Source organism: Mauremys reevesii, linkage group 9 (assembly GCF_016161935.1).
Source record: "Mauremys reevesii isolate NIE-2019 linkage group 9, ASM1616193v1, whole genome shotgun sequence".
Taxonomy (NCBI): Eukaryota; Metazoa; Chordata; order Testudines; family Geoemydidae; genus Mauremys; species Mauremys reevesii.
The window spans coordinates 83214538-83241783 of record NC_052631.1 but is presented as its reverse complement, the minus strand read 5'-3'; the positions used below and the strand labels follow the sequence as shown (position 1 = coordinate 83241783).

Below are 27246 nucleotides of genomic sequence, written 5' to 3'. Positions count from 1 at the left end.
GCAAAATATTCAGTCTCTAAAGGAATAGAGAGAAAAATGAGTGAATCTTCATGTTCTTAACCCATGCTATTGTCTGGCACACCACTGCAATTACTCCAATACCATATATACTGTAAACCATAACTATTCAACTCCATTGCAGAGAAAAATCTAATCCCGTTTCATCACTGCACGTGTGACCCAAGCTCAAAACAAAGCCAACTGACTGTGTAGGTGGAAACAAATTGCACAGAAAAAAGCAAAGAAAAAGAGAGGAAGCCTCCAGAAGTTAATAGTGCACAATAGCAAATGCTAGCAGGAATCCACATTTAGGCTGGTCTACACTAGGGGAGGGTGTCGATCTAAGATACGCAACTTCAGCTATGTGAATAGCGTAGCTGAAGTCGAAGCATCTTAGATCGATTTACCTCGGGTCCTCACAGCACGGGATCGATGTCTGCGGTTCCCCCGTCAACTCCGCTACCGCCGCTCACTCCGGTGGAGTTCTGGAGTCGATGGGGAGCGCGTTCGGGGATCGATATATCGCGTCTAGATGAGACGGGATATATCGATCCCCGATAAATCGATCGCTACCCGCCAATAGGGTGGGTAGTCTGGACGTACCCGAGAGAATTCATTACATTTCAGGGGGTTGTTCCTTTCCATGAATACGGAGAACTGGAGCAGGAAGGTTTTACTTGTCTCACAGACATTTATTATTCTATTTGCCTCCTTGTACCAGTCAAATCGGATTTGTTCTAAAGGCATTCTAAATTGAGCTGGCCCGCTCACTTCAAACTCTAGGGATGCTAACAAGAACGTGACAAGTACAAATACTAATTCACAAACAACGTTCCTCGGATGTAAACTCTGTGGGGTAGGGACTCGTGTGTATGAACACATTGTGGAATTTACTGGAGTACCAACGTAATAGTATGGTGTGAGGGTTCCTATCTGTCACAGCTTGCAGAGATAAATGGGCTACAGGACCAGGATCCGCCCCACTCTCACTGAGCACTAGTTTTTTTCCTGTAGGGAGCGGCCTCACTGAAGCGAACTGGGTTATTTGAGGAATAAACCACTATTGAACATGAGTAAAAATGGCAGAATCTGGCCCAGAGTTATTTCAGCAGAAGCAAATGCTAGAAAAATCAAATTATGAATCTTTCAGGCCTGAGCTATATTTTGAGGTGATCAGATATTAATTTCTCATATTTGTTTCAGACTACAGTGGACCAAATTGATCTTGGATGCAAACAGGTAAAATTCCCATTGAAATCAATGGACGTTACCCCCACTTGTGCTAAAGTAAAATTTGATTCCATTACTTATTGTCAATATGTGACCTTCTTTGACAAGGAAGGGAATTTATTCTGATTTTAAATTATTATTTTTTTAAAAGAGAACCTCTCTTACTTATATATTTACTTATATAATCCATATACTTTGATTTGTAAACTGTTACTTATGTGAATAGTTCTTACTCACCAAGTTTTCCCTTTGAGTGAAGTAGGTTAACTCATGTAGATGGCAAACTCTTCAAGGTAGACTTCATCTTTGGCCATAAAGCTCAAAGCACATGTATGGCACAAGATACATTAGTATTGAGTAGCAATGTCCTGCAGAGTCCACCTTAGACAAAGGATTCCTTTCATAGCCCTTCCATTCCCACAGCCATCCCTTCCACAGTCCATGTGAATGAAGTCTAACAATTAAAGGACTGGGGGAAGCTGGAGATTCATGGGTACTAGTTACCAATAAATATTCTCAGAAAATTAATTTGGAGAGAACAAAAAACAAAAGGGGCCTTGTTCACTCTCATCAAAACTAACCAATTACTTTTATTTTTCATCTTCGAGTGATATTCACACCATTCAAGAAAAAACATTTGGGCCATGTGCATGTGAACATACATGACCTTTATTGGAGACAGGTGGGGTCATTAATTATACAGAAGTAACATCACACCATTCTCTTCCAATTTAATCCCATTTAGTTTCCTTATAAATCTGTAGCAAAAGTGCACTTTTAACAGTTCTTCTTTTAATCTATAGTATATATTCTTTCAATATTCTCTCTCTCAAATCAGGTATTTTATTTGTAAAAATGTATCACCAGATATACAAAATACATGTATAGTGTTCTACATCACTTTTTTGTGTTTACTGTTTAGATTTGTTTTTTAAACTCAGTGCGCTCTCTTTTTGCAAGAGCTACTGATGACAGATTTCTGTTAGTGTCACTATCCAGGGGCTCTGGGTTTTCCTGCAAACAAGTGGAGAGGACTGCTAACCAAGAGCAATTTTCACACAAAGAGGAACAACAAGATGACAAGGTTTTACAGTTACTGATTAAATCTCTGAAAATGAGAGTACTTTGCATAATAAAAATCAGGAACTGACTGTCCACACTTTTTCTTCTGGAGGAGAGATGGGAGGGGATGGAACTTATACCCAAATGTAATATGCTAATATTTACTAATTTCCATTTTAAAGAAAGGAATTAATTGCTAACAGGAGGTTTCCAGTTGTGAAAGGGAACAACAGATAATGAAGACAGCCACCATAAAGGACTGCATATATATGATGGGTTGTCTTCATGAGGACAATATTTTGGTAAAAGATTCTATTTATCCCGTACAAATCACAGAATTGCATAAATTAAATGTCCTCATAGATAACAATCACCAGTGCGTACTACGAAATGCTGTACCAACAAGGTAGAAGACAGCTTTGGTGTTATTTAACAAGACGAAGAAAGGAAAATATCAATTTCCACTCATGGTTTAGAGCCAGCTATGACAAGCTTTGGCACTGTAACAGGACTTTTCAAAAAGAAAATTACATAAAGGGTTTTAGAGATTCCTTATAAAATCCCCTTAATCTTTTCTTTCTAATTATCCTTGAGATTATACTATATACATTTGTAATGGATAGTTACTTAAATTCAGTCTTCATAAGACTAACATACTTTCCCCCTGTTAAGCAAGGCCTATAGTGGCATATCAAATCAGAGAGCATTTTCAGGGGCAATGATTCACATGTCAAAACTAATGTAACCAACAAGATGAAGAGGAACTCTTTGCAAGATAGTGTGTGTTAACCTTTGTTTGTTTTTTGTTTTTCTTCCTTAATGGAAATTTCTTATTTCAAAGACTACGAACAACTGGATTAGTTATGTAAATAATGCTTCCCTTGGTTAACTCTTCACAATTAGTGCTGCTTCTGGGTATTATCATAGGCAGATATGGTCCTGCATCTGTTTACTATATCCTGAATGAAATGCTGAACAGATCCTGTTTCAGAAGAGGGCACTTTTGGCTTATGCAATAGCTCCAAGAAATACTGTAACTTTAAACTTTCTATAACAATTGGTTGCAAGACATGCACTTTTAAAAGCTCGACTGCTTCTTTGCTCCCCTTGAATTTGCAGCATTGTGGCTTTGAGAGTCAAACTTTTGCTTAAAAAATTAAAAAGTACAACAGATTAGGTTAAATGTGGAAAGAAAATTACATCTTCTGGAGGGGGGAATAGGATAGTAGAAGTTAACAATATACAAAAAAGAGTGCTATTAGTGTTATCTAAAACCAAGATGATACATACTGAGGAATTTATAATGCTGCAGAAATAGCTTTCAGTCTACCTTTTTAAAAATTACAGACTTGACGTTTCCAATATGTTTTAGCACTGTACTGTTTCGCATGTCTGAGTCACCAAAATATCCAGCAACTGGCTGCTGCTCATATCTCAAAATACATGTTCAGCTGACACTGAATATTGAAATCATTCTGCTAAAATACAGAAAAACGACGATGATAGACTCCAAGGTTTAGCCTCAGGCTGACACTGAATGGTAACGAATTCCACAATGTTACTCTTAAAACCTTTCTTCAGTTCTTGAACAAATAAGCAGCCAGGTTTCAAGTAGAGGTAACCCAGATTTTGGAAGCTAGCAATGTAAAAAAAAAAAACCCCAGAAAGAAAATCAGAGCAAAAGCTCTTCTTGTTATGGAAGTCAGCACTCATCCTCCAAGAAATGGCAGAGGTAAACCTTTCTTCTCCCTGCTGGATCTCTCATGGTCCTACAGCAACAATGAGGAATTGTTTCTGCTGTCACTGATGTCCTTGGGACATAACCTTGATCCCTTTTTTCTTTTATTTGTACATATTTATCATTTCAGTTTTAGTCTCTTGACTGGTAGAAGAGGATATATCCGGATTCTGAGTTTTTGGAAATGTCTGATGTTAACCCATAGAATTCTTCAATGGCCTGGGCATCAATTTTCTGCAATTCAACAAGACATTAAGATTAGACCCACTCAAAATAACCAACACTGAGCACACAAACCCTCCCTCAATGACATACTATTTCCAGTTTACTAGATGAAGAAGTCGACTAAAGCTACCCAATATTAATACACCAAACATTTCTTCAGTAGATTAAACTGCTTAATTTGGAGAAGATGAAATCAGGATAAATTTATAAGACTATCAGATCAAAAAAATAGTGCACTGTGAAGCTTCAGCGCACACACAAGGGCTCTATGAAGGCCTGCTCTAAAAATTCTAGCTGACATTTCACCCTCAGCTCTAACAACTGGAGTCGCCACCTTCCCTTAACCAAAGCCATGCAGCCTGTATGCAGATGAAAAATAGTCTGCTGTTAACATGGGAAAATATCTCCAACGGATAATAAGGAGTGCACACAAAATTTTTAGTAAATTCAACAGGCGGTCTAAATGAACTGCTACCTCGCAAGAGATGATTGGGGCTTCAAAAATGAACAGAACTCCTGCACTATCGGTTACTAATCAGGATCACCTATCAATAATGTAACACACAGTCACTATTTTCACATTAACTCTGTAAGAGTATACAACAAATGGGGCTTGCTCTCCCTGGAATCTAGTACAATGCTGACCAGTGTGATGTTGAGAACCTCATGAGTATTTAGATAGGGAAATAGCTTCTTTTCAATACAGAAAGGAATAAATTTCTTGTGTACACAATTTAAAATTGAGAGAAAATTATTGCAGGAAAGCACAGCCAGAAAAATGAGTTTTGCATTTTGGTCTCAAAGCGGTGAGGCCTATGGTCATTATCTGTTGCGGGTGAGAGTTCCACGGTCGTGGTCCATCTTCTGAGAATGAGTTGTTTCTCATTACTGGTCAACAATTACATTGTTCCAGTGGAATGCAGCTGTCCTGAGGGGTCAGCGTCAGGAAGAGAAGTCTCAGGCAGCAAGAGCTGAATTTAATTCTGCAAACTGAATTTAATTCAGTAAGACTGAATTTAATTCTGCAGTCAATGGGGAGCCAGTACAGAGACTGAAACACTGGAATGAATGCTCAAGACCTGTGTTGCTAAGCAGATAACGGGTTCCTTTAGTATTTTAAAACGCCATTAGGTCATACGATCCACCAGGATAAGATGATGGCCTGAAGTGGGGAGCCAAGAGGAAATCAGTCTAGAGTGACTGAAGCTGTAATCTCCTCTATCACCCCCAAAATAGAAGATTTGGGAACCAGAGAGAAACTAAGCATATGAAAGAATTGCTGGGTGACCTTTAATACTATCCCACACAGCAGCGAAGATGGCCTTGGAATACCACAAAACCAAGATTCTTGGTCCAAAAAAGAAACCCTGCTTTGGGTGGAGGAAACAGGGAGCGTTCTCTGCCTGAACACAGAGGAAGGCCCCAAGCTACAACAAGTCTAAGGAACCTCATCAACACCAAAATGGCTATTAGTACAGAACAGGCAGGAGGTACAGTCCTTGGTATGAAGGAGTCTCTCAGAATTGATAGCATCTTGGTTCTGAGCTCACAGATCCATATGGAGTCAAATATTCAGGACAAAAACAGTGGCCTTTTTCTTTTTTTCCTTCTCTACACCTCAGTTCTGAGGGAGAGAGCAATGGTACTGAGACATCACAGTACGTACGCCAAAGGGAGTATTTCCCTCATCAGATCAGGGGTCTCTTGGGATTCAGACTTCCACATGGCATCAAGCAAGGAATAAAGGCTCAATGCCAACTCAAACATCATACTGAATTGCTTTAAGGGTGTATCCAGAGCTGAGATTCCTGGTCCTTTTGAGCCCTCAGGGTTTGGGGGGAGGGATAGCTCAGTGGTTTGAGTACTGGCCTGCTAAACCCAGGGTTGTGGGTTCAATCCTTGAGGGGGCCACTTAGGGATCGGGGCAAAAAATTGGTCCTGCTAGTGAAGGCAGGGGACTGGACTCAATGACCTTTCAAGGTCCCTTCCAGTTCTAGGAGATTGGTATATCTCCAATTATTAATTAATTTTTTATTAAGGTAGCACAAAAGGCATTTCTCAGTATGTGCACCTCAGTGGGACATAGGCAGTATTACGTATGCAGGACTTTTAAGGACATTTTCACATTACAACTGGCATCATTTGAAGCTGGTTACCTTGCCAGCCATCCTATGAAAATAAGAGGTACCAAGTACAGAGAAACAATTAACACAAATTAACTGCAATGAAGCAACTACACTATTCTAGCTATAATTAAAAGCAGGAGAGTTCAGTAACAACCTAAAATACAGCAAACAGAAAAGCAGCTGGAGAAATCTAAAGGGACTCCAATTATACATCCATCCGGAACTAGAGGATAGCACTGCTAATGTTCAGGCTGAACGATCAGTACCAGAAGGAAACTTGCCTGCAGCCCCAACCACTAAAGCTTTCTAGAAGTTTCCAGTTAAGAAAATGCAGAGTGCACAGGCTGAACTAAGTGTGTAAATTTGTACAGGTGATACTCAAAGAACCACCAATATGTTCCTTAGTATGTTTATATGCATGAGCAGATCCAGCAGCTTCAGCAATGTTCTGGTGGTCTGCTGTGAAAGTACTGGTCATAAAAATGAAAGCTGCCTGTGGGTGCACTCAATTTTGAAGAGAATGTACAGGACCTGCTTGTTTAGGCCAGTACTTTTCTTTTTCCTGACCCACCTATGAGCCTGGGGCAACACACACTTGGTAAGTTGCCAGAAAGATGCAACAAACACAAAATGGAATTACAAAGGATATGATTTGAAACAAGACATGCATTATGTTGTGTGAAAATCCAAAATTCCTCAAATGCATGCATTTCAAAATGCTCTGAAGTTCTGGGGAAAAATATACGGGACAAATAAGTGTATATTTTTCCAAAGTTCTTTTCCCAGGAAGCCTTGTATATGAATATTGAGGAGAGATAGATCAGTCATTCTAACAGAAAAAATACAAAAGCATATTCACCAACAGACTTAATATAATTATCTGGCAGCTCTGCAAATATTCTCTGCTGTTTAATTTAATTTAAATACCAACCAACTTACCATGAAATCAAGTCTATTTCCACTATCTAGCATTTTGAATGTAACCTGGAAATATTCTTATGGATTCACTTATTTTTAAATTCTTTGGTAGCATAGCCATATATCCTAACTCATTTCCACATTCACATTCACAGATTAACAGATTAGAGACAGAAAATAACTATTTGATTACCTTGTCTCCTCCCCCTTCCATAGCAGGATTGTTTTCCACCAATATACTCAAGAGTTTTGTCCAGCCTAGTTTTAAAGTAACAATCAGTTGATGTTTCCACCAATTCTCTTTGGGAGACTGTTCTACAGCTTAATTGACCTGATATTAAGGATTTTTTTTCTTTGCTACTGAACCCTAAGTTATCTTTTGATCATTTTCTGGTCTACCCGAAACAATACTTTTCCCTCCACAGCATTTACAACCCTCAAATAATAGTTAGAGTTATTGCTCTCCTGAGTAACTATTTAGCTAAGCTACAAATTCGTCCTTTTTATCTTTCCTCATAATTTGGGGAAACCAATGTGGATAATAGACACTCTCCCCACTACTCCATATACAGATTGTAGCAACCAAAAGTGATGCAGCATAGTGGCAATGTGATAGCTTGGCAAGCTAACAGTATAGGAAAGTGCATTTACCCATACTGCTCTCAAGTAATTTGGCTTTGTCTATTATTCTATTTGAAGTCATTTGCCTTTGGTATTTGACATCTGACAGGTTTTCACATATACTGTAATAATACACTTTTACCTAAATAACTTTCATTTACCTGATATTTTACTTGAAACTTGAACTTTCACCCAAGCAAAAATGAAACAAGACTCCTTCACTTTTATTGCATTTAGCAAATCTTGAGGCTAGTAAAAGAAGAGTAAATTGCTTCCAATTTACATTTCAGATCCAAAAAATCATAGCATTTATAACAAAAAGGTTATAAAGCTTTCTGAAGTCTTACATTATGAAACCAATAGAGACAAAAAGATTTATCCTCTGCATTCTTAATACTTGGCAAAGCAGGCACAGAGGCTTTGGAATTATCTGTTAGCAGACTCAGGAAGACAACTTTCTTTACTTTATATGTGTTTCATACTTAGCAGGTTAAATTTCCAGGGCTTGAAATGTATACTTGCCTGCTTGTCCCTGGTGTGCAGGGACTTCCCCTGGCAAATGATAAGGCCTATGCCTACTGCGTCTGCAGAATCTAAGCATTATTTTTAAAAATTACTTTTTCATGCCTCATGATTGTGAACATATCTTTCTGAATTTGACCTGATGAAGTACTGAGTTTCCTGCAGTCCCTCTGTGATGCTAAGCAGTAGCAACATGACACCAAACCAAAATGGTCAGTTTCAGAGCTGCTAATCAAAATCTTGTGGGGAAGCAATGAAACTGACAATCATTTCAATTTCACTGTGTAGTTTCTTGGACAAGCTAGAGCAGCAGCAGCAAGGAGCAAAGGTATTTACAGGAACAGAGGACTCACAAAAGGAAACAGGATGGGCAAAGTTGCAGCCCCTGTTCCTGCTACAGCCTGCAGTGTAGGTCACCCCATCTTGCCAATCATTGCAGTAGCCAGGCTGATTCCCAAAAACACATTACTCAGGGCAGAGGTGCTGTATCTGGAGGTGGAGGGCATAGGTGGGGAATGGACAGGAAAGACATTGCTTTTCTGACTGAGGAGGGTGGGAGGGGAGCTTCAAGTTTATCAGACACCTACCAGTTAGAAGCAGATATAAAAGACAGTCATTGAGTGGAGTTTCCTGGTAGGCATATTCTACACTCTTCCCAATGGGGCTGGACTTCAACAGGACTTTCGTGCCTGGACTTCACTTATGCCAAACATTTCCACCCCTAATTTTTCAACTGTGGTTTTCAGAACATACAGGATAGGAACTTGTTTTAAATGAAAACACTCATCCTGCAGAAACTGATGACAATCCCCTGCCCCGCAGCTGCCACTCCCTTCCCCTTAATATGGAAAAGCTTCCCATTTGCCAGGGGATTTTTCAACTGTGAATCTCTAGCTTTACAAGAGCTACATTCTGGATTCCCAATCCTGAGGAGCACAGTGAAGATTCAAGAGAGAAACAACTCACACAGACAACACTATTTTCAGATCAGTGAGATTATGGAAAGTTCACGTTACTTTAAAGCATGACTCAGAAAAGAAAAGTGAATGAAAATCTGGCATCTTTGTAGGAGACAAATCTACTCTGTCTCTTCTAGATCAGTGGTTCTCAAACTAGGGCCGCCGCTTGTTCAGGGAAAGCCTCTGGCGGGCTGGGCCGGTTTGTTTACCTGCCGCGTCCGCGGGTTCAGCCGATAGCGGCTCCCACTGGCGGCGGTTTGCCTGCAGGAAAGGAGGCCAGCACGTCACTCAGCCCATGCCACTTCCTGCAGCCCACATTGGCCTGGAGAGGCAAACCGCGGCCAGTGGGAGCCGCAATCGGCCGAACCCGCAGACGCGGCAGGTAAACAAAGCGGCCCGGCCCGCTAGGGGCTTTCCCTGAACAAGCGGCAGCCCTAGTTTGAGAACCACTGATCTAGACCAAGCCAGCACACATGCAAGAGATTAAACTGTATTCTGTTCTTACTCATGGTTCAGTACAATTGCCATCAGTGTTTTCAGACAGAGAAAATTTTGCTTTCGCCCATAAAATGAGCAAATATGACATGGAAGACATTGACTAAGAATATATTACAATATGGCTATTTTATGGCCTCTTTAAAAACCACACATGTTTTTAAAGGGATTACCTTGTTGCTATTACTAATCAGTTTGGACTTATTTTAAGGAGTGATCTAGAAAAGGCCAAGAGATAAACCTTCATGTTTTATACAATATAGCTCAATGGGATATGCAACAAAATGCTGCCACCTGTTCATGTGTGTGTATATGTTTTAGATACATACTCAAAACATTTATAGGCAAGCTATTTTGTGGAGTACAAAATAAGTTTATTTTAGCTAGAGTATATCTAAAATACTCTGCTAAAGATCAAAAATCCTATGGATACCTTCAGTATCTAACGAACCATGTGCTCACAAGTCTCTGATTTTCTAATTCTAACTCTTTCCACAGTTCTTGCTACCTGTCTGTGGCAAAAATCAAGAATCCTTCCTTTTACCTACTCTTAACCTACAAAAGAAGATGAAAGGGTGTTGAATTTAGTGTTGAGCTACAGCCATCAGAAATATTTAGGATCAAGCCACTGACTCAAGAAAGCAAACTGGTCTCAAGAGAGAGCCTGAGATGTGGGAAAAAATACCCTGGTGTTTTACATTCTTAACAGGACAGTTGTGGTTGTACCAAATAGATGTGATCCTCAGTCTTCTGCCAAGTGATTAATGCAGCCCCTCTGTTGAGCACGGTTCTACAAATCAATTATATATACACACAAATCTGCTCAGAACTTGATGAGGATGCCCCGTACACAGATTTTGTTACAAATCTTTCATGGATGCACAGTGAATTCCTAGATACTGAAATAGGATCCCTGCACATAGCTGTCCATACTGTTTTCACAACATAAAAGCAATCTGTATACCTACCTCTACAATGTCGTCATCAAACAGCAGCCAAAAGCCATGGCTCTTCACTATGGTGATATAATGTCCACGGTTTGGACCGCTGCCAGAAAAAAGGTCAAAGATTTATTACACTGATGCTTACATATGAAAAACAAAACATTTGTAAATAACTCAAGCTATTATAGGTGGAGCTGATAGTGCCACCTACAGTTAAGGTTCACCAATACTTTCCAGTGTAAGACCTTATTTTCCATTGCCTACAACTTTGCCCAACCGTAACAGTTTGCCAAACCTTAACATGCTGGGTATCTACCTCAGATTTACTTAAAAATAAAGAAAATGAAATTTCAGCAAAAATGGTTCGGCCATTTTTGAGAACGAGGTTGGGGCAATAAATATGTTGTTCTGACCACATTTAAAAAATCCATACAATGGTTTGGGTAAGAAGTTTTCAGGTCTCTGCTTTGGAGAAAGGACTTGATATTTAGTAACAAGAATGTGCCATTTGTGATTCTCATGAAAAAATGCCCAAATCAGCCAAGTTACAAACCTTTGGGAGAAAAAACATCTTAGTATGTGCTTGCTCAATAGGGACATGTCAGAGTTTGACAGCTACATTCTCTGAAGATTCCATCTGTACTGAGCATGCTTCAGACCAGGGCTGCAGGCACCACTCAGCTAGCCTTTCTGTGCAATTGCTGCTCCCCGCTGTTGTGGCACTATCACCAGAACAGAGTGCAGAGAGACCCTCTCATGTGTGCTCTCAGTACTCTACTGTTGGAAGTGTGGAGGAGGAAGCTGCCAGATCCGAATGCAGAGGGGACAAGAGCCAGACCAGATGGGTAAGGGTTGCAAAGGAAGTAGATTGGGACAAAGAATTTTTGGGGTGTAATAATGTACACTAGCACTAGGTAAGCCACCAACTGCTGACCTCAGACAGTGAGGGAGCAAGTTAAGGATAAAACAAGAAACTAAACTCATTTTTTCTGGCTTTATTTTGTGTTTCATTTAGGATCTGTACAACACAAACATAAAATAACAGCTTTTTTTAAGGACTTTACTGTGTATGGGGAAAGTGATTCTGTAGCCCCATTCAGTGTTATAAACTTACTGGAATTAACCATTTCTGCTTTAGAATGAAGCCTTTTTTGTTTAGAATACGTAAATTAAAGTGAAGTTATCAAAGCAAAATATTTTAAACAGATGTTTTAAAGATCTAAAATATTTAGAAAATAAATTTGTACCTGGTCTATGCTAATATGTTAAGTTCCAGCATGATACAAGTTTACGACAGAGCTGTGGAACTCCTAAAAAAGCCAGTGTTTACAAAACAGCAGCTCTAGAGCACAACTGCTGACCCCTTCAATAAGACAAAGTCACACTAACCGCCATTTCTATATGTCATTACTGAAAGCTATATTTATGCTAATTGGAATGTGTGTCTCAGATAGCAAACTTAGGATCCAGCCCTGCAAACTCACAAGAGGAAGTTTGGATAGGATCCTTTCTTTTGCAACATCAGTATGTTGTATGAAAACGTGTTTCAGAACTATATCACAATATCAGAAACATGTACAGCATAGACAGCGTAAATAAATTCAACAGACACCGGCATGCATTGGTTTTGTTGGCTCTCTAATTTCAACACTGATACTTTGGAAATATTCTATAGACCTTATGCTAGATTTCCAACTACTTTGACATTTACCCCCCACTCCAGAAAAACCAAAGAACAAATAACTCCCGACCATCCCATCCTAAAGCCTCGTCTAATCTGAAGCGTAATATCAGCATAGCTTCAGGGTTGTAAAAAACGATACCTCAACCGACATATCTATACTGATCTAACCGCCAGCATACACACAGCTATGTTGACCCGAATGGTCTTTTTTTAACGTAGCTAGCTTTGTTCGCAGAGGTGTCCCTACACCAACAGAAAAACCTCTTCTGTTGCTGTAGGCTGTCTACACTCTACAGGGCTATCCTATGCTAGCACAGTCTCAACATAGTATAAACATTCCCCATTTTTTACTTCTGTGAATAACATTTGATCTTTTCTTACATAATGCAGTGTTTGCAATGGCCTTTCTATTTGCATCAAGTTTTTTAAACGAAATATATGTTTTTCTATTACTTTAATTAAGTTTTAATCGTGTTGGATCAAAACTGTGCAGCTAATTTAAAAAGCAGTACGCAATGTAACCACTTGGTGGCACCAGCCTTTTTAAAAAAAATTTAATGATCTAGCACAGGGGTCGGTGTGCCAAGTCTTTCAGAAGTGGTGTGCCAAGTCTTCATTTATTCACTCTCATTTAAGGTCTTGCGTGCCAGTAATACATTTTAATGTTTTTAGAAGGTCTCTTTCTATAAGTCTATAATATATAACTAAACTATTGTTGTATGTAAAGTAAATAGGGTTTTTAAAATGTTTAAGAAGCTTCATTTAAAATTAAATTAAAATGCAGAGCCCCCCAGACCAGTGGCCAGGACCCGGGCAGTGTGAATGCCACTGAAAATCAGCTCGCGTGCCGCCTTCGGCACTTGTGCCATGGGTTGCCTACCCCTGATCTAGCAAGTGGCAACATACAAACTGATTCTATTTTGAGAACTTCGTTTTTCCAAGAATTGCTTTATTTCATTTAGCTTTCCTGCAAGCTTTAGCAAGCTATATAAAAAGAGCAAGGCTGAGACTGTGCACACTGAATAGAAAAATAGGCTGAAAATATTTTCAAAAACATGTTTAAATGTAAAAACATGTAAAAACCTTTTTTATTTTTTGAGTTGATTAGCTTAGATGTTGCTGAGATTGTTCTACATTGTCAGTTGCTGCAGTGGTATTCAAATGTACATGAATGACCAAGTGAGTTAATTTTCTTGGAAACTCATGTAAAACTCAGAAAGCATTGGAGACATACCTGCCGCAGTGAACAACTACAGCCACAAGGTCATACATTCTGTCAGGGTTTGTAGCATCTCCTGAAGTATTAAAGAGCCGAAGCTCCAAGGGAAAGACTACACGGTAGGAGAGTTTGGTGTATCGATGCAGCTGGTCCATGTATTTGAACCTTTTTAAGTGCAGAGCTAGAATCATGGGCAACTTCTTCACTCTCATTCTGGACCATAAAATATATTAAACATAAAACATCACATTAGAAAATACCCCTTACATTAGATAAACCTTTTAAAAGAAAATAATTAGAATGTGTGTTTAAATGATTAAAAAAAAGTTTAATCTGAAATTCGGTTTTAATGAAGATGATCTGTGAAGAGCTGCTTTTTATACGAGCATTTTGGTACAAGTGGGAAAGATTTATAGCACAACTGACATCCACATGCAAGACAGCTGCTTGCCTACACTGAACCAATCGTCTTTCATCATATCAGGGAAAGTGAAAGATGGAATAAACCTCTGTCCTTCTGGACTGGCTTCTATTAACTAAGAAATGAGAAAAATAGATTTTCTGCATCATCTGTGGCTGAAGGGAAAAATGTTCTGGAAGCATCAAACTGATTACAACTAACAGGGAAAAAGGAGTGATGTCTGGTAGTTCTTTAGGGGAGGAATGTGAAACTGACCTTTTCGGGGCTCCTCTCACTGTAGAAGCTGCTCCGAATTTATATTTTCCCCTCACATTTCCCTACCTCGAATGTCAGTTATTTTGTTGTTTCAAAAAACTGTGATTGGATTAATACTGTAAATTTACTAGGGCAGACAAGCAATTAAAAAAACCACAATCACACTATTAAAAAATTGTGATTAATTGCGCTGCTAAACAATAATAGAATACTATTTATTTAAATATTTTTAGATATTTTCTACATTTTTAAATATATTATTTCAATTACAACACAATACAAAGTGTACAGTGTTCACTTTACATTTATTTTTTATTACAAATATTTGCACTGTAAAAAACAAAAGAAACTGTATTTTTCAATTCATCTAATACAAGTACTGTAGTGCAATCTTTTTATCATGAAAGTTGAGCCTACAAATGTAGAATTATGTACAAAAAATAACTGCATTCAAAAATAAAACAATGTAAAACTTTACAGCCTGCAAGTCCACTCAGTCCTACTTCAGCCAATCGCTCAGACAAACAAGTTTGGTTACAATTTGCAGGAGATAATGCTGTCTGCTTCTTGTTTACAATGTCACTTGTAAGTGAGAACAGGCATTCGCATGGCACTGTTATAGCCAGCATCACAAGACATTTACATGCCAGATGCGCTAAAGATTCATATGCCCCTTCATACTTCAACCATGATTCCAGAGGACGTGTCCATGCTGATAACGGGTTCTGCTCGATAACGATCCAAAGCAGAGCGGACTGATGCATGTTCATTTTCATCATCTGAGTCAGATGCCACCAGCAGAAGGTTGATTTTCTTCTTTGGTGGTTTGTGTTCTGTAGTTTCCGCATCTGAGTGTTGTTCTTTTAAGACTTCTGAAGGCATGCTCCTCACTTCGTCCCTCTCAGATTTTGTATGACACTTCAGATTCTTAAACTTTGGATCGAATGCTGTAGCTATTTTTAGAAATCTCACATTAGTATCTTCTTTGCAAAATGTACATGTGCTGGGTCATCATCCAAGACTGCTATAACATGAAATATATGGCAGAATGAGGATAAACAAAACAGGAGACATACAATTCTCCCCCAAGGAGCTGTCACAAATTTAATGAACGTATTTTTTTTTAAATGAGCATCATCAGCATGGAAGCATGTCCTCTGGAATGGTGGCCAAAGCAGGAAGGGGCATACGGAAGTTTAGTATATCTGGCACATAAATACCTTGCAACACCTGCTACAAAAGTGCCATGCAAACACCTGTTCTGACCTTCAGCTGATGCTGTAAATAAGAAGCAGGCAGCAGTATCTCCCACAAATGTAAACCAACTTTTTTTTGTTTTAAGCGATTGGCTGAACAAGAAGTAGGACTTGAGTGGATCTGCAGGCTCTAAAGTTTTACATTGTTTTGTTTTTGAGTGCAGTTATGTAACAAAAAAAAATCTACATTTGTAAGTTACACTTTCACCATAAAGAGATTGCACTTCAGTACTTGTATGAGATGAATTGAAAAATACTATTTCTTTTATCATTTTTACAGTGCAAATAATTGTAATCAAAATAATATAAAGTGAGTGCTGTACACTTTGTATTCTGTATGGTAATAGAAATTAATATACTTGAAAATGTAGAAAAACATCCAAAAATATTTAATACATTTCAATTGGTATTCTATTGTTTAAAGGTGCAATTGTGATATAATTTTTTGAGTTAATCATGTGAGTTAACTGTGATTAATCAACAGCCCTACAATTTACACTAACATCTGTTCCCGCCAAGAGAGAACATTAACATTTTCCAGCATATCCTAACCTTACCTCTTCTGTGCTTCCTGTTTACTGCGACACTGCTCACAGTAGTATTTATATTCACTGCATAAAGTCTCAGTATTACTGAACCCCCTGTGGAAGTTGAGAGCAAAAAAATGAATTATGTGGGAACCTTAGTCACACCCTCTACTTATTTTACTATCCTATCACTATCTGCTATCACAGAAAAGAAATATACCACAGATGAGGATTTTTCTCAAACAAGAATATCTCCCAACCACTGGTTTTAACTTATCCCAGTCCCATGTTGTGGGATCTAAAATTCTAGCTGAGGAAATTTGGATATGGCTCCCTTCAGAACATGAACTGGCCAGTATCTGATCAGTAGTCAAACCAAGGGGTAGACCACACAGCAATATAGGCTGGCATGGTTTTGGTTGTCCAATTATCTAGTTCACACCTACTGTGTGATATTTGGGGACATGTACAAAAATTAAAACTCATTAACACTTGCCATAATTTGCCCACAAAAGCACATAATCACCTCACCCCACCCCACCTAACTCATCATCAGCTATTAAAAAGCCAGGTCCAATGAATGCATCTTGCATAGTGCTGGGTTGATAAGCTTGGGCTTTGACAAGCTATCAGAGAGCGAATTCTAAAGCAGAGAGCTGTTCAACAAGAATGTCCTGTTGCCTGCCCTCAGAAGCTCAAGAACTCTTTAACGAAGAGCAGGAGCATTTCAGCAAAATGCAGCAGCAGGATGACAAAGTAAAAATGTTTTGAAAAAAAAAAACAACCATGAATACTTAGTTTTGAAAAACTCTGAACACATGATATAGTATTAACAGCCTTAGAAGACACAATTAAATGGATAATTCTTACAGTTTTGGTAGACTCTCTGTATAACAGGATTTTGAGCAGAATCCATTAGTTTACGGTAAACTTGGGTCCTAAACTGCTGCACAACTGAATACCTAAAGTAGCCTCTCCATTCAGAATATGTGCAGATGTGTTTCTTCCAACCAGATTCCTTTTCATTTACCTTAGGCAATGCGTAATTGATGTATTTTGTTCCACATCAACCGATAGGTCCAGGAAGTCCTCATCTTTGCTACTAACCTTAAAAAAAATAAATACGTCATTGCGGCTTGGAATCTGGCAGGTTTAGAATTGCTTCAAGTCCCTGAAATGGTACAGATGTTGTGATTCCAAGTAGGAAGCTTTAGAATTTGACAAATGTATAAATGCAGTAAGAGGCCCTTTCCTGCACTACTTGAGAAATACTGAAACAATCTGACGTGTAGTTATAGTCCAAAAAGAGACTGTAAAAAAGGAACCTCCTTGTACAATGTCTTCCCCATGTGCCTGCAAGTCATATCTGCCTATTTTACTGACAAAACCAAGTTTTTACCACTGAAAGCACTCAGAAGGCTAGAGAGGCTTTAAATGGATTCTATTCTACTTCGTACAACAATACAATTATCTGCCATATTTCGGACTCTTTAGTACTGGGAAGGATATAAGAGACAGAAAGAGCTGGATTTTCAGATGCTGGGGTGAGTGATAAGGCCTGGCCTTTAGGAAAACATCTTTTGACTTGTGAGCCAATCACATTTAGTCTTAAAATCCCTGAGAAAGAACCCCATTTGGTGCCATTTTTAGAAGGTTCCCTTTTAAAGCATAAAAATAATTTAGATTTAAACTGCTGACTAGTATTTGGAGCTATTTGAAAAAATGTTGCTATCCAATATTATACTAATTTTTCTTTTCCTCCCAACAGGGCTTTCATTTGTTTGAAATACTGTCAAACCAATGATTACATGGCTAAGTACAAATTCCCAGCCCAAAAGTGGTTCTTTCAGTTTCAGTCTTTCTGATCCTTCCTTTGTTCCCCACACAGTGATTATGGATTAACAAGAAACGTAATCTTTTGACTTGAAAACACTTGGTTAAAACACAAATTCAGAAGGATCTTTCCCAGACTTGAAGAAGAGATCTGTGTAGCTCACAAGCTTGTCTCTTTCACCAGCTGAAGTTGGTCCAATAAAAGATATCACCTCACATACCTTGTCTCCTTAACATCCTGACACAAACATGGCTACACCACCACTGCAAATTTAGCACTGTAAGTAAATGGTAACTCTTGTGGAAACACAACATACACTACGACTGTCACGAGAAATTACAACAGGACAAAAAGGTGGCTCCTATCAGCCAGGTGCAAACTGCTTTGGTGGAAATGGGGAGGGGGAAGGAAAGGACACTGCGCTTTTACTAAGAAACATACCTTAATGAGTACTAGTTTGAATGGACAGCTGATACAGCCATAAAATAGGTTAGGTTCAATTTTTAATCAGAAAATGTTCAATTTCATCTACCCTAATAAATGAAAAATTTTGTTTAGAATTAGGGAAAATGGTCCAGTGCCTTTGAAAATCAACTAAAGAGGTGTTTTGTTTTTCAACATACAGCTTCACAGTTAAGACATCTGGTTTCGTTGGTTAGTGTTCCCTGGAAGATTTCATGGACCCATGTCAGATCAGTCTTGTCTCCTTCCTCACTCTCAATGCTGCCATTCTGGAGTTTGCCATTCTGTTTCTCCTGTTTTTTCTCTTCTTGTAGTAAGTCAGCAATAGTGTTTAGTAGGTAGTTTAGGAATTCATGTGCATCTTGCTGCATATAATTATCAAATAACTCTGGAAAGGAAACAGAAAAGATTGGGAAGAATGAAAGAGCATAACATCAACAATGCCATCGTTAAAGCACAAACTTTATAAGGCCACTCTGCTTCAGTGAAGCACTGCACATTCTTTTCTCTCTTCTATAATTTTTAAATTCTTTTAGCCACTGCTATTCGTTAACAATATTTAACTCTCTAAATCATGTCAGTATACACTGTCAAAGATGCTATATGAAACAGAGCTGTAATTATGTAGTTCTAGCAACAGTTGTTATAGACTTCAGGTTACGCGCTCTCCTACTTCTTGGCTCCCAGGAGGAAGGCAGCCTTCTAAAAATTAGTTACGCTCCTTAAGTTAAGGGAGGCTGGCCTGGCAAACATGTAAAATTGGCTTCCGTTGATTCTTTTGGGGAATAAGGGTAAGATGAGTAAGTTTAGATGTGCTGCAAGGGCCCGCTGGTACATGAAGGCCAATATCTTACCTCAAGAGGAAAATGAAAAAAATCCTATAACAGTAAATCAATGATAATTTACAATCTCTGATTGGGCTTGAAAAGATAACATGCACAAAGGTTCTTCACAACTAGTCCTGGGAAATAACCACTGGATTCCCAATACAAAGAAAGAAACTGATTACCTGTTACTTTTTTCTTGCCCTGAGTACAGGAGAGAAAGAGAGGGTGAGAGTGACTTTAAGCCACATCTGAGCTTCCCTAATCTGGCCCTAACTATGCATGTACTCAGTTCATGGTACAATTTAAATCATTGCTAGTGATGCTTTAAGTTGTAATGGCTTGTTACAGACCTCTATACTGGCATTATACTAGCACAGCATAGCCAGGGCATCCAAAGCTCTGGGCTCCCTACCCTCTGTGTGATTGGCCGACATCAGGAGGGATCACTAAACCAGATGGAAAACCCACCTTAAATAAAGATACTTTACAGGGACCATCTACACACGCTTCATACTACACAAGCGGTGAAAATCTGTACCACATAAATTGGGGCATGAACCTTTTAAAACCCAGTTAGTAAACCTTGCCAAATGTCAGTCACTAGATACACTTGAAAAGAGGTCGGGTTACTTAAAAATGCGCAGCCTAATATCCTAATATTGAAATTTGATCAGGTACTTCAGTTATTCATTTACCATTTTCTTTCCTCAACCGGGAAATAAATTTCTTAGGTGGGATGACCCCCACCTTCTTCTTTTGTGTGGCAATGCTGTTAAAGAGATCGGAGAGGCACGTAAGGAGGCTTTCCTTCTTCCGGGGCTGGACCTTGTATGCCAAAACTTTTTCCCGAAACGGGCGACAAAAATAAAGTGCCTGTAGAACTGAGTTGCAGTAGCAGGTATTGCCAAACTGGTTAAAACAGAACAAGACACATATTTAACATTATTACATCTGTTAAAAAGAAACCAACAAAGAGAGACTGAGGAAGCTAAGGACAAACAGAGGAGTACAAAAACTAATATGTAGAGAAATATTTTTATGAAATTAAAAAACTCCATGACTACTTTTCTAATGGAGACATTCCATCTGAAATGCTGGAAACCTAAATCACAACAGCACAAGAATCAAAATGTGAACGACAGATCATGACAATTTCTTTGTCTGAACAGAGCAAACTGTAAAAACACAGTGTGAAAAATGAGATTTTTAAAAATTTATCTAAAGTTATATAATTAAGGAAGGTTTTCTGCATAAGATTTTTAGCACGATAGACCCATCCAAATTTTGGTGTTCTGAGCAATCACTTATTGCGAAGGTATTGAGAACTGACATTTGTAATTCTGGCAAAGCAACAGACTAATGACTAATTAAATATCCATATGTTAACTAGAGAGGAAGCCTATTTTTATGGAAGATGTTACCATGGGCCTTTTAAAAAACTTTAACTGTTATGAGTAGGTATCCTCAATAGTTATAGTGAGGAACATTCATAGTTCTAGGAACATCTTAAAAGTAAAAGAAAACACTGGAAGGACACTTACTGAATTTGCATTCTTTACAACCACTGAAGAGTTTTAAATGAAAAACATACAAAGGTTCATCAGTCAAGATATTTTTAAAAGTGACTTTTGGGACAGAACTTGATAAACCATGATTTTCAGAGGCCTCTCCAAAGTGGCTCAATTTGGACATGCAAAAACTAAGTCAACAGAGTCACTAGCCATGTTTAAAATCTTGGCCATAATTCCCATCGGATGGGAGAAACTAAAAGTAAACATTAGATTGAACCGCTTTCAATCTTGGAAGCCCAGATAGTGTGTAAGTAAATTTTCTCAAACAAAGTTTCAATTACCACAATTCTTTATCAAAGACCCTCTCTAAAATAGACCAGAATTACAGTATCTGGGTAAATTGGGCCAAGTATCTTACACTTTTTTAGAAAACAAGGATCAAGAATGGTACATATTAATGAATAATCAGTATGTGCTGTGGATCAAATGGGAAATGTTAGCATTGATTATCAGAACTAAAGATCAAAAGATTAGCCTATATTTCAGGGGATTGAACTAATAGTAGCGGAGTTTTATCTGGACCTTAAAACACATCAATTTAAAGGTGGCATGACTGACAAGAAGAGCAGCTGGGTGGAACAGATTCTCCATTATAGGTGCTGAAGTAGTATTGCTTTCTCTCATTTCTTATGTAACTATGTTAATATAATACCTTTACCAAACTTATCAAGGATCTGGATCAAAGCATTTGTTATCTTAACTGCAAGTTTTTTTTTGTGTGGTAATTTAGTTAGTATTAAAATTCTATTTTATTTACACAAGCAACCACCATAGTTAATTTATTGAGGGGAGGGCTATGTGTATAGAGGATAATACAGTGAATGTCTGCTAAGAAAAGGCTATTCCAGGGTTTGTCATAGGCAGGTAAACCTAGTGAGTGACAGCATGGTTATTAGTCCTGCACAGGACTGAAGCTGCAGTCACTGATGTGAAGAGGTGCTACTGAGAGATCCAAGACCATAACATGGAGACAAGGAGCAAAATGACAGGATGGTAACTGGTAGCATCACTGTATCCCTTCAGGTCAGTTCTATTACAGTATTGTAACAAGGTCATAATAGGTGGATTCAGATTTTATGTTTGCCTGTGTCAGATACCAATATGCCTTTTGAGACAACAAGTAACACATTAAGTATTTCCTGTTTACAATGAAATATTAGCAAAAACACATGATGCAGCGATATCAAGGAGCAGCTGTTTTACATCTGCCATATCTGAAGGCTGTGTCATTAGAGGACAGGCTGATGGTATGTAATGTCTAGAGGCGATGTGTCCCAGATTGCTTAACAAGGAGAAACACTGAAAAGTTAGATGCTTTTATACAATGACATGAAATAGTTCATTTTTGGTGGTATGGTTCCTTCTGTTTATAGTAATCTGCACAATTTATTTTATAATGATTGGATTGTATAACATTGTTACTCAAAAAAGCCAAACAAACAATGATTTCAGGTCTGCCTGTCCTGAGAATTTTTCTTGTAAATGAGCTCTGCATCTCAAGAGCATTCTGGGTGAAATATTTTAAACAACCATAATTAACATACAAATAAACCAACTGTAGAATACTGATAATCATATTAAGTGGTACTCTGGGAATATGGCTACAGCATACAGCAGAATTTTGTAAATTACTGTAGCAGAACAATTGCAAGTTAATAGTCAATTTTCTGGTTGAGAGAAATATAAAATTAAAATTTAATTCATGCAGCTCAAAAGGTTACAGCCTTGTCATCCTTATAGTTGCAGTAACATCACTTTACACGGTACGTGAAACGAAGAACAATGGTTCAAAATTGTTAGCTACATGATCAAAATAAATATACAAGCTGAACAAACATTTAATTTATGTTTATTCTTAGTCCAGCTCTTTAATAATAACCTATAAGACTGAATAACCAGCACATTCACTAAATCTGTAGATGATACAAAATTGGCAAGTGTTGACACCACCAATGATGGCAGAGAAATAATGCAAGAGGACCTGGAAAGATTGGAAACACTAGCAGAAAAGAAAAATGAAAATCTTTTGGGAGAATACTAGCTCACATATTTGGGGGGGAAATCCCCAAAACATATTTAATGGGAGGCAGAATCCTAGAAACAAGCAATACTGAAAGAACAGGAGGTTAATAGAGGAATTGCTGTCCATTACTAACCTCCAGTTCTTTCAGCCTTGCTAATTTCTGGGTTAGTGAGTTTACACTGTGATATGGCAGCAAAAAGATCAATGTGGTTTTTGATGGTACACACAGAGGAATCAGATCACAATATGTGGAATTAATAGGTCCTGCATATACAACTCTGGCGCGATTAAACTATGTTGCATCCAAAAGTGTGGTAGGTACTTTACAAACACAAGAAAGCACATTCCTCAAAGATCTTGTATTAGAATCTCAAGACGAAAGTAGTAAAAACACCAACAGTAAAGTCCTGGCCTCATTGAAATCCATAGCAAAACTTCTACTGACTTCAAGATGGCCAAGATATCACCCCAAATGTACTGAAGAACCCAGCTACTGACCTTGCCCTCATTTGTATTACAGAGACCACTTTCTGAAATAAACATTACGATTATAACATTTAACTACACAATTTAAAAAAAATCCTTTTCCATTTATTCATGTTGTGTAACCGCTTTTTGTCTAGTTAGTTTCACTGTTTCTTCTTTACAATTTCCCCTATAGGAGCCCACACAGCAACAGGAAAGTTGTTTGTTTGTGTTTTCTGAACGGGAAAATGTCATTGTATAGCCACGAAAAATGACTAGAGGATTCAGGCCAGTACATAACATGAAATTACTTTTAACTAATTTAAAAAAAAAATCAAAACACATGATTTTCAGTTTAACAAATCCTGCTTAAAACAAAATATTTAGCTAAAATGCTAACTAATTTTAATTGAATTTAAAATAATTTTAAAATTACCCCCCTACAGAGAATTCCCATCAGACTGCACTTTGAGGACTGAAACCTCTTAAAATTGAAAATGTTACTGTTTCACAATAGAGGATTATAATCTGCAGAGGTCAAAAACTGTTCTGCAAACTTTTTTAGGTGCTCCAGATGATTTCACACTTTACCAAGAGGACTAAGACCAACAGGAGAGGAAAACATGAGGTAGTGGAGAATGAATTTTTGATAGAGAAGTAAAAATGCAAAAAAATTATCAAAGGAAACAAACTACAGATATTAGACATATTTTGTCCTTTTGAATATTGCATGTGGGCGGTAAAAGGATTTTTCTCTATTTTTAGAAGGCAATTTTTTCTTCTTCAAACTATTTATCATTTCGGTATATATGCTACAACAGAACATGCCTTCCATATTTTCCCATTATGATACAAATCTCAGAAGTATTGGAATGGCCATTAACACAACACTTAAGGAAGATAATTCAGCGCATTTAGATTGCTGAGTGACTGAGAACATGATCTGCTACGGACAAAGCAAAAATCGATTAAATCAAATGAGTTCACAATGTGCAGCTGTAGGCAAGCAATACTTTAGTAACTATATTAGCACTATTCAGTATATTAGGTTGTTTCAGTTCTGAGGTAAAATGTGTGTCTAAATGATCCACTAAGGGAGGAAGAGCTAAGTTTAATTTACTGTGAATGAAGTTAACCAGAGCTATATTTTTCACATGAAAAATGAACTATGTCCTGTGATAACTGTAAACATTTCACTTTTTTACATCATATTATTAATAAAAGAGTGTGATAGATTGAATGTTACATTCACCTTCCTTATCCAGAAGCATTAATCTGACATCCTAAACATAAGTGATAGAATAATGTTGCATTCTTTTCACAATCCTTAATTTAGTTATAACATTGCAAATTAGGCAATTTTTATGGCCTTAGAGGTCTTAATCATACTGTAAACACGAAAACTAAGACTGAAGTTATGGCAAACAGTTGTTTTAAACAGGAGCTCTCGTGCTGATTCAAGCCTGAAAAAACGTTCATTTCTACACAAAGAGAATTGACTTAGCTGGTATTTTTCTGTATTCTCTGATCCTTCCTCAAACAGGACTGTCCCCTCTAAGCCCATATGAAAAACATGGGATTTGAAAAGCAAACAGCTTTTTTTGGTTTGAGCCTTTGGGACTAAGACCCACCCAAGTAACAGTTTAATATTTGATACATCTTCTCTGCTGGACAACCATACCCTGCTTTTATCTACCCTATGATCTAATGGGCTTTTCCAGCTTTAATTTCTCTGATCCTATATTTAAAAGTGTGCCCCAGAATGAATGTCCCACAGAATTTTGTAGTCATTAATATTTTCTATTTCACTACAGTTAACTTTTACGATTAATCTTTTAGTTAAAAACAAAATTTAGCATGCATGTTACAGGATGTAGTGCTTAAATAGATTTCTACTTTGTGCCAGAACAACCCATGTATAAGGTTCTAAAAGAGAATCCTGTCAATTTCAGAATAGGAGGATTGAAATAGAAAACAGCATTTTAAAAATAGTAAAGAAAATTCACTCACATTGACCAAGCCAAAATAATGTTCATTCACAGGAAACTGTTCAGGACCAATCTCTTTCTCCAAAGCAGAGGCATTGGCGCCCTGGGGGGAGGGGGGAAACAAAAACAAAATCTCACATATGACTACTAGGAAAAAACTCTCTCTCAAAAAAAATCTAATATTCATGCCATTTCTAGTAAAACAAAGAGTGAGAATTAAAACATTTTATATTATACATAAGGGGAAGTGAATGTAGATGTGAAGTAATACTTTAAAATAATGCCTGTAGCTTAGATTTCAGGGTTCAATTAATACAATTTTTTAAAATCTCTTTCCATGATTCTTAAGAAGCTGCGGGATAAGACAGCTGGACCAGACCTAGCTGTTAATGTAATAGGTCCCCTTTCATCAAAAATTAATTCAATGTTAGACTATTTGTGCATTTCAGATTTTAAAGAAGGATGGTAAAGCAAGTTAATATGTACCTTGATGGAAGACAGATACTGAATTTTGCTGTACAATCTTCTAGTGAGTCTAAAATTAAATTGCAACAATTTACAGTTTTACAGAGAATTTATTGGACTCCTGCATACTAATTGAAATGTTATCTACAAGACAGTGATGTGTGCTTGCACGGCTGGAATCATCATGGTAACATGACACATTTTTGTTCAAATGTTTGATTCTACATTATTTCTAGAACCTAATTGAAAACTAGAACACAACCTTAGCAATGTTGGTGCAACTAGCTCTAGCGTAGTAAGCTTCCAGCAGAGGTGCTGGGGAGCAAGGCAGTGAAGAACAAAAACAGTTTATTAATGCTGGACAATGGAAAAGCAACATCTTTTTTGGTTTATGTAACTCTTGTAGCATTAATTTTAAAAATCAAAGAAACTTTAAAATTTAAACCAGAAATGTAGCTCATTTTCAATATTTCCAAAGATATTACAAATAGAAAAAAAAAGTATGTAAAAATAGTGAAGTACTGGTCTTTTTTTAAAATCAAACAGTTGCAGCTGCTTTGTTAAAACAACAAATTTTAAATTATTTTGAAAAAATGATTTTAAAACATTTGAGAATTTCAAGAGTGTAAAAATATAATTTATTGCTCCCTCTTCCTGCCTCCCACCAATCCTTCAATGTATCTGCATGGACCTGCTTGTAGGAATAGGACCTAAAACATTATTTGCAGTTAGCTATACAACTCCTAAAAGAGTAACACAGTATGGACACTTCATTTAAATTCATTTCATATTATCAAGATATCATGCTTTCATCTTAAAAACTCCAGTTTATAATACCCCACTGTGGGTTTATATTTAAAAGAAGATACTGTTTTATCTTGGGGTGAACATCAAAACTACTGATAAAACTGAGGGATTTTTGCACTTGAATCTATACAAAAATTTGCTAGAGAAAAAGAGAGAGTTTTTCCACATTCACTAAGGAGATTTCAGATTAGTCAGTCATCCAGGAAGGTCATTTAAATTTAGTGGAGCATGTGCTGTAAAAATAAACAAGGAACTCAAAATAAATTTGCTGTGTAGATGGATTAAAGAAAACAGACTGAAGGGCAGGAAGAATGATAGGCAAGATGGGTGCCATGAGAGAAAATAGATCTTTGAGTGGAGGAGTGTGCTACAGGAAAGGAACAATGTGTCTCCCTGAATCATCCACTGAGGAAGTCACACTACACGAGAAAGTGGATTACCAGAAGACACTACCCATGAAAATGTATGTGAAGACTGCTGAATAATCTAGAACTGTGCCTGTCAGTTGCCAGGTTCCAATTTCAAGTCTTCTGTTAGCATCCTATTTATAGCTCAAACAGCATTTTAAGGCATCTGAATCACTAATGACAAGTGCTTTTCTA

General features: G+C 37.6%; 1 protein-coding gene across 4 annotated transcripts in view; it reads right to left on the bottom strand.

The window, feature by feature from the left end:
* Nucleotides 1-1877: 1877 nt before the first annotated feature.
* Nucleotides 1878-27246, bottom strand: part of LOC120372656 (ubiquitin carboxyl-terminal hydrolase 12-like) — a 50420-nt gene continuing 25051 nt past the window's right edge. Inside the window, exons 2-10 of one of the 4 annotated variants that reach the window (XM_039489955.1) lie at nt 25395-25475; nt 20021-20234; nt 18660-18886; nt 17233-17309; nt 16233-16316; nt 13759-13956; nt 10865-10943; nt 7493-7557; nt 1878-4264 (exon numbers count right to left, since the gene is read on the bottom strand). In XM_039489955.1, the coding sequence (XP_039345889.1) occupies nt 7540-7557; nt 10865-10943; nt 13759-13956; nt 16233-16316; nt 17233-17309; nt 18660-18886; nt 20021-20234; nt 25395-25475 (978 nt within the window). In that variant the 3' untranslated portion in view covers nt 1878-4264; nt 7493-7539. The remainder of the gene's footprint in view (nt 4265-7492; nt 7558-10864; nt 10944-13758; nt 13957-16232; nt 16317-17232; nt 17310-18659; nt 18887-20020; nt 20235-25394; nt 25476-27246) is intronic. The other 3 variants (XM_039489957.1, XM_039489954.1, XM_039489956.1) reach the window with 3 other exon arrangements.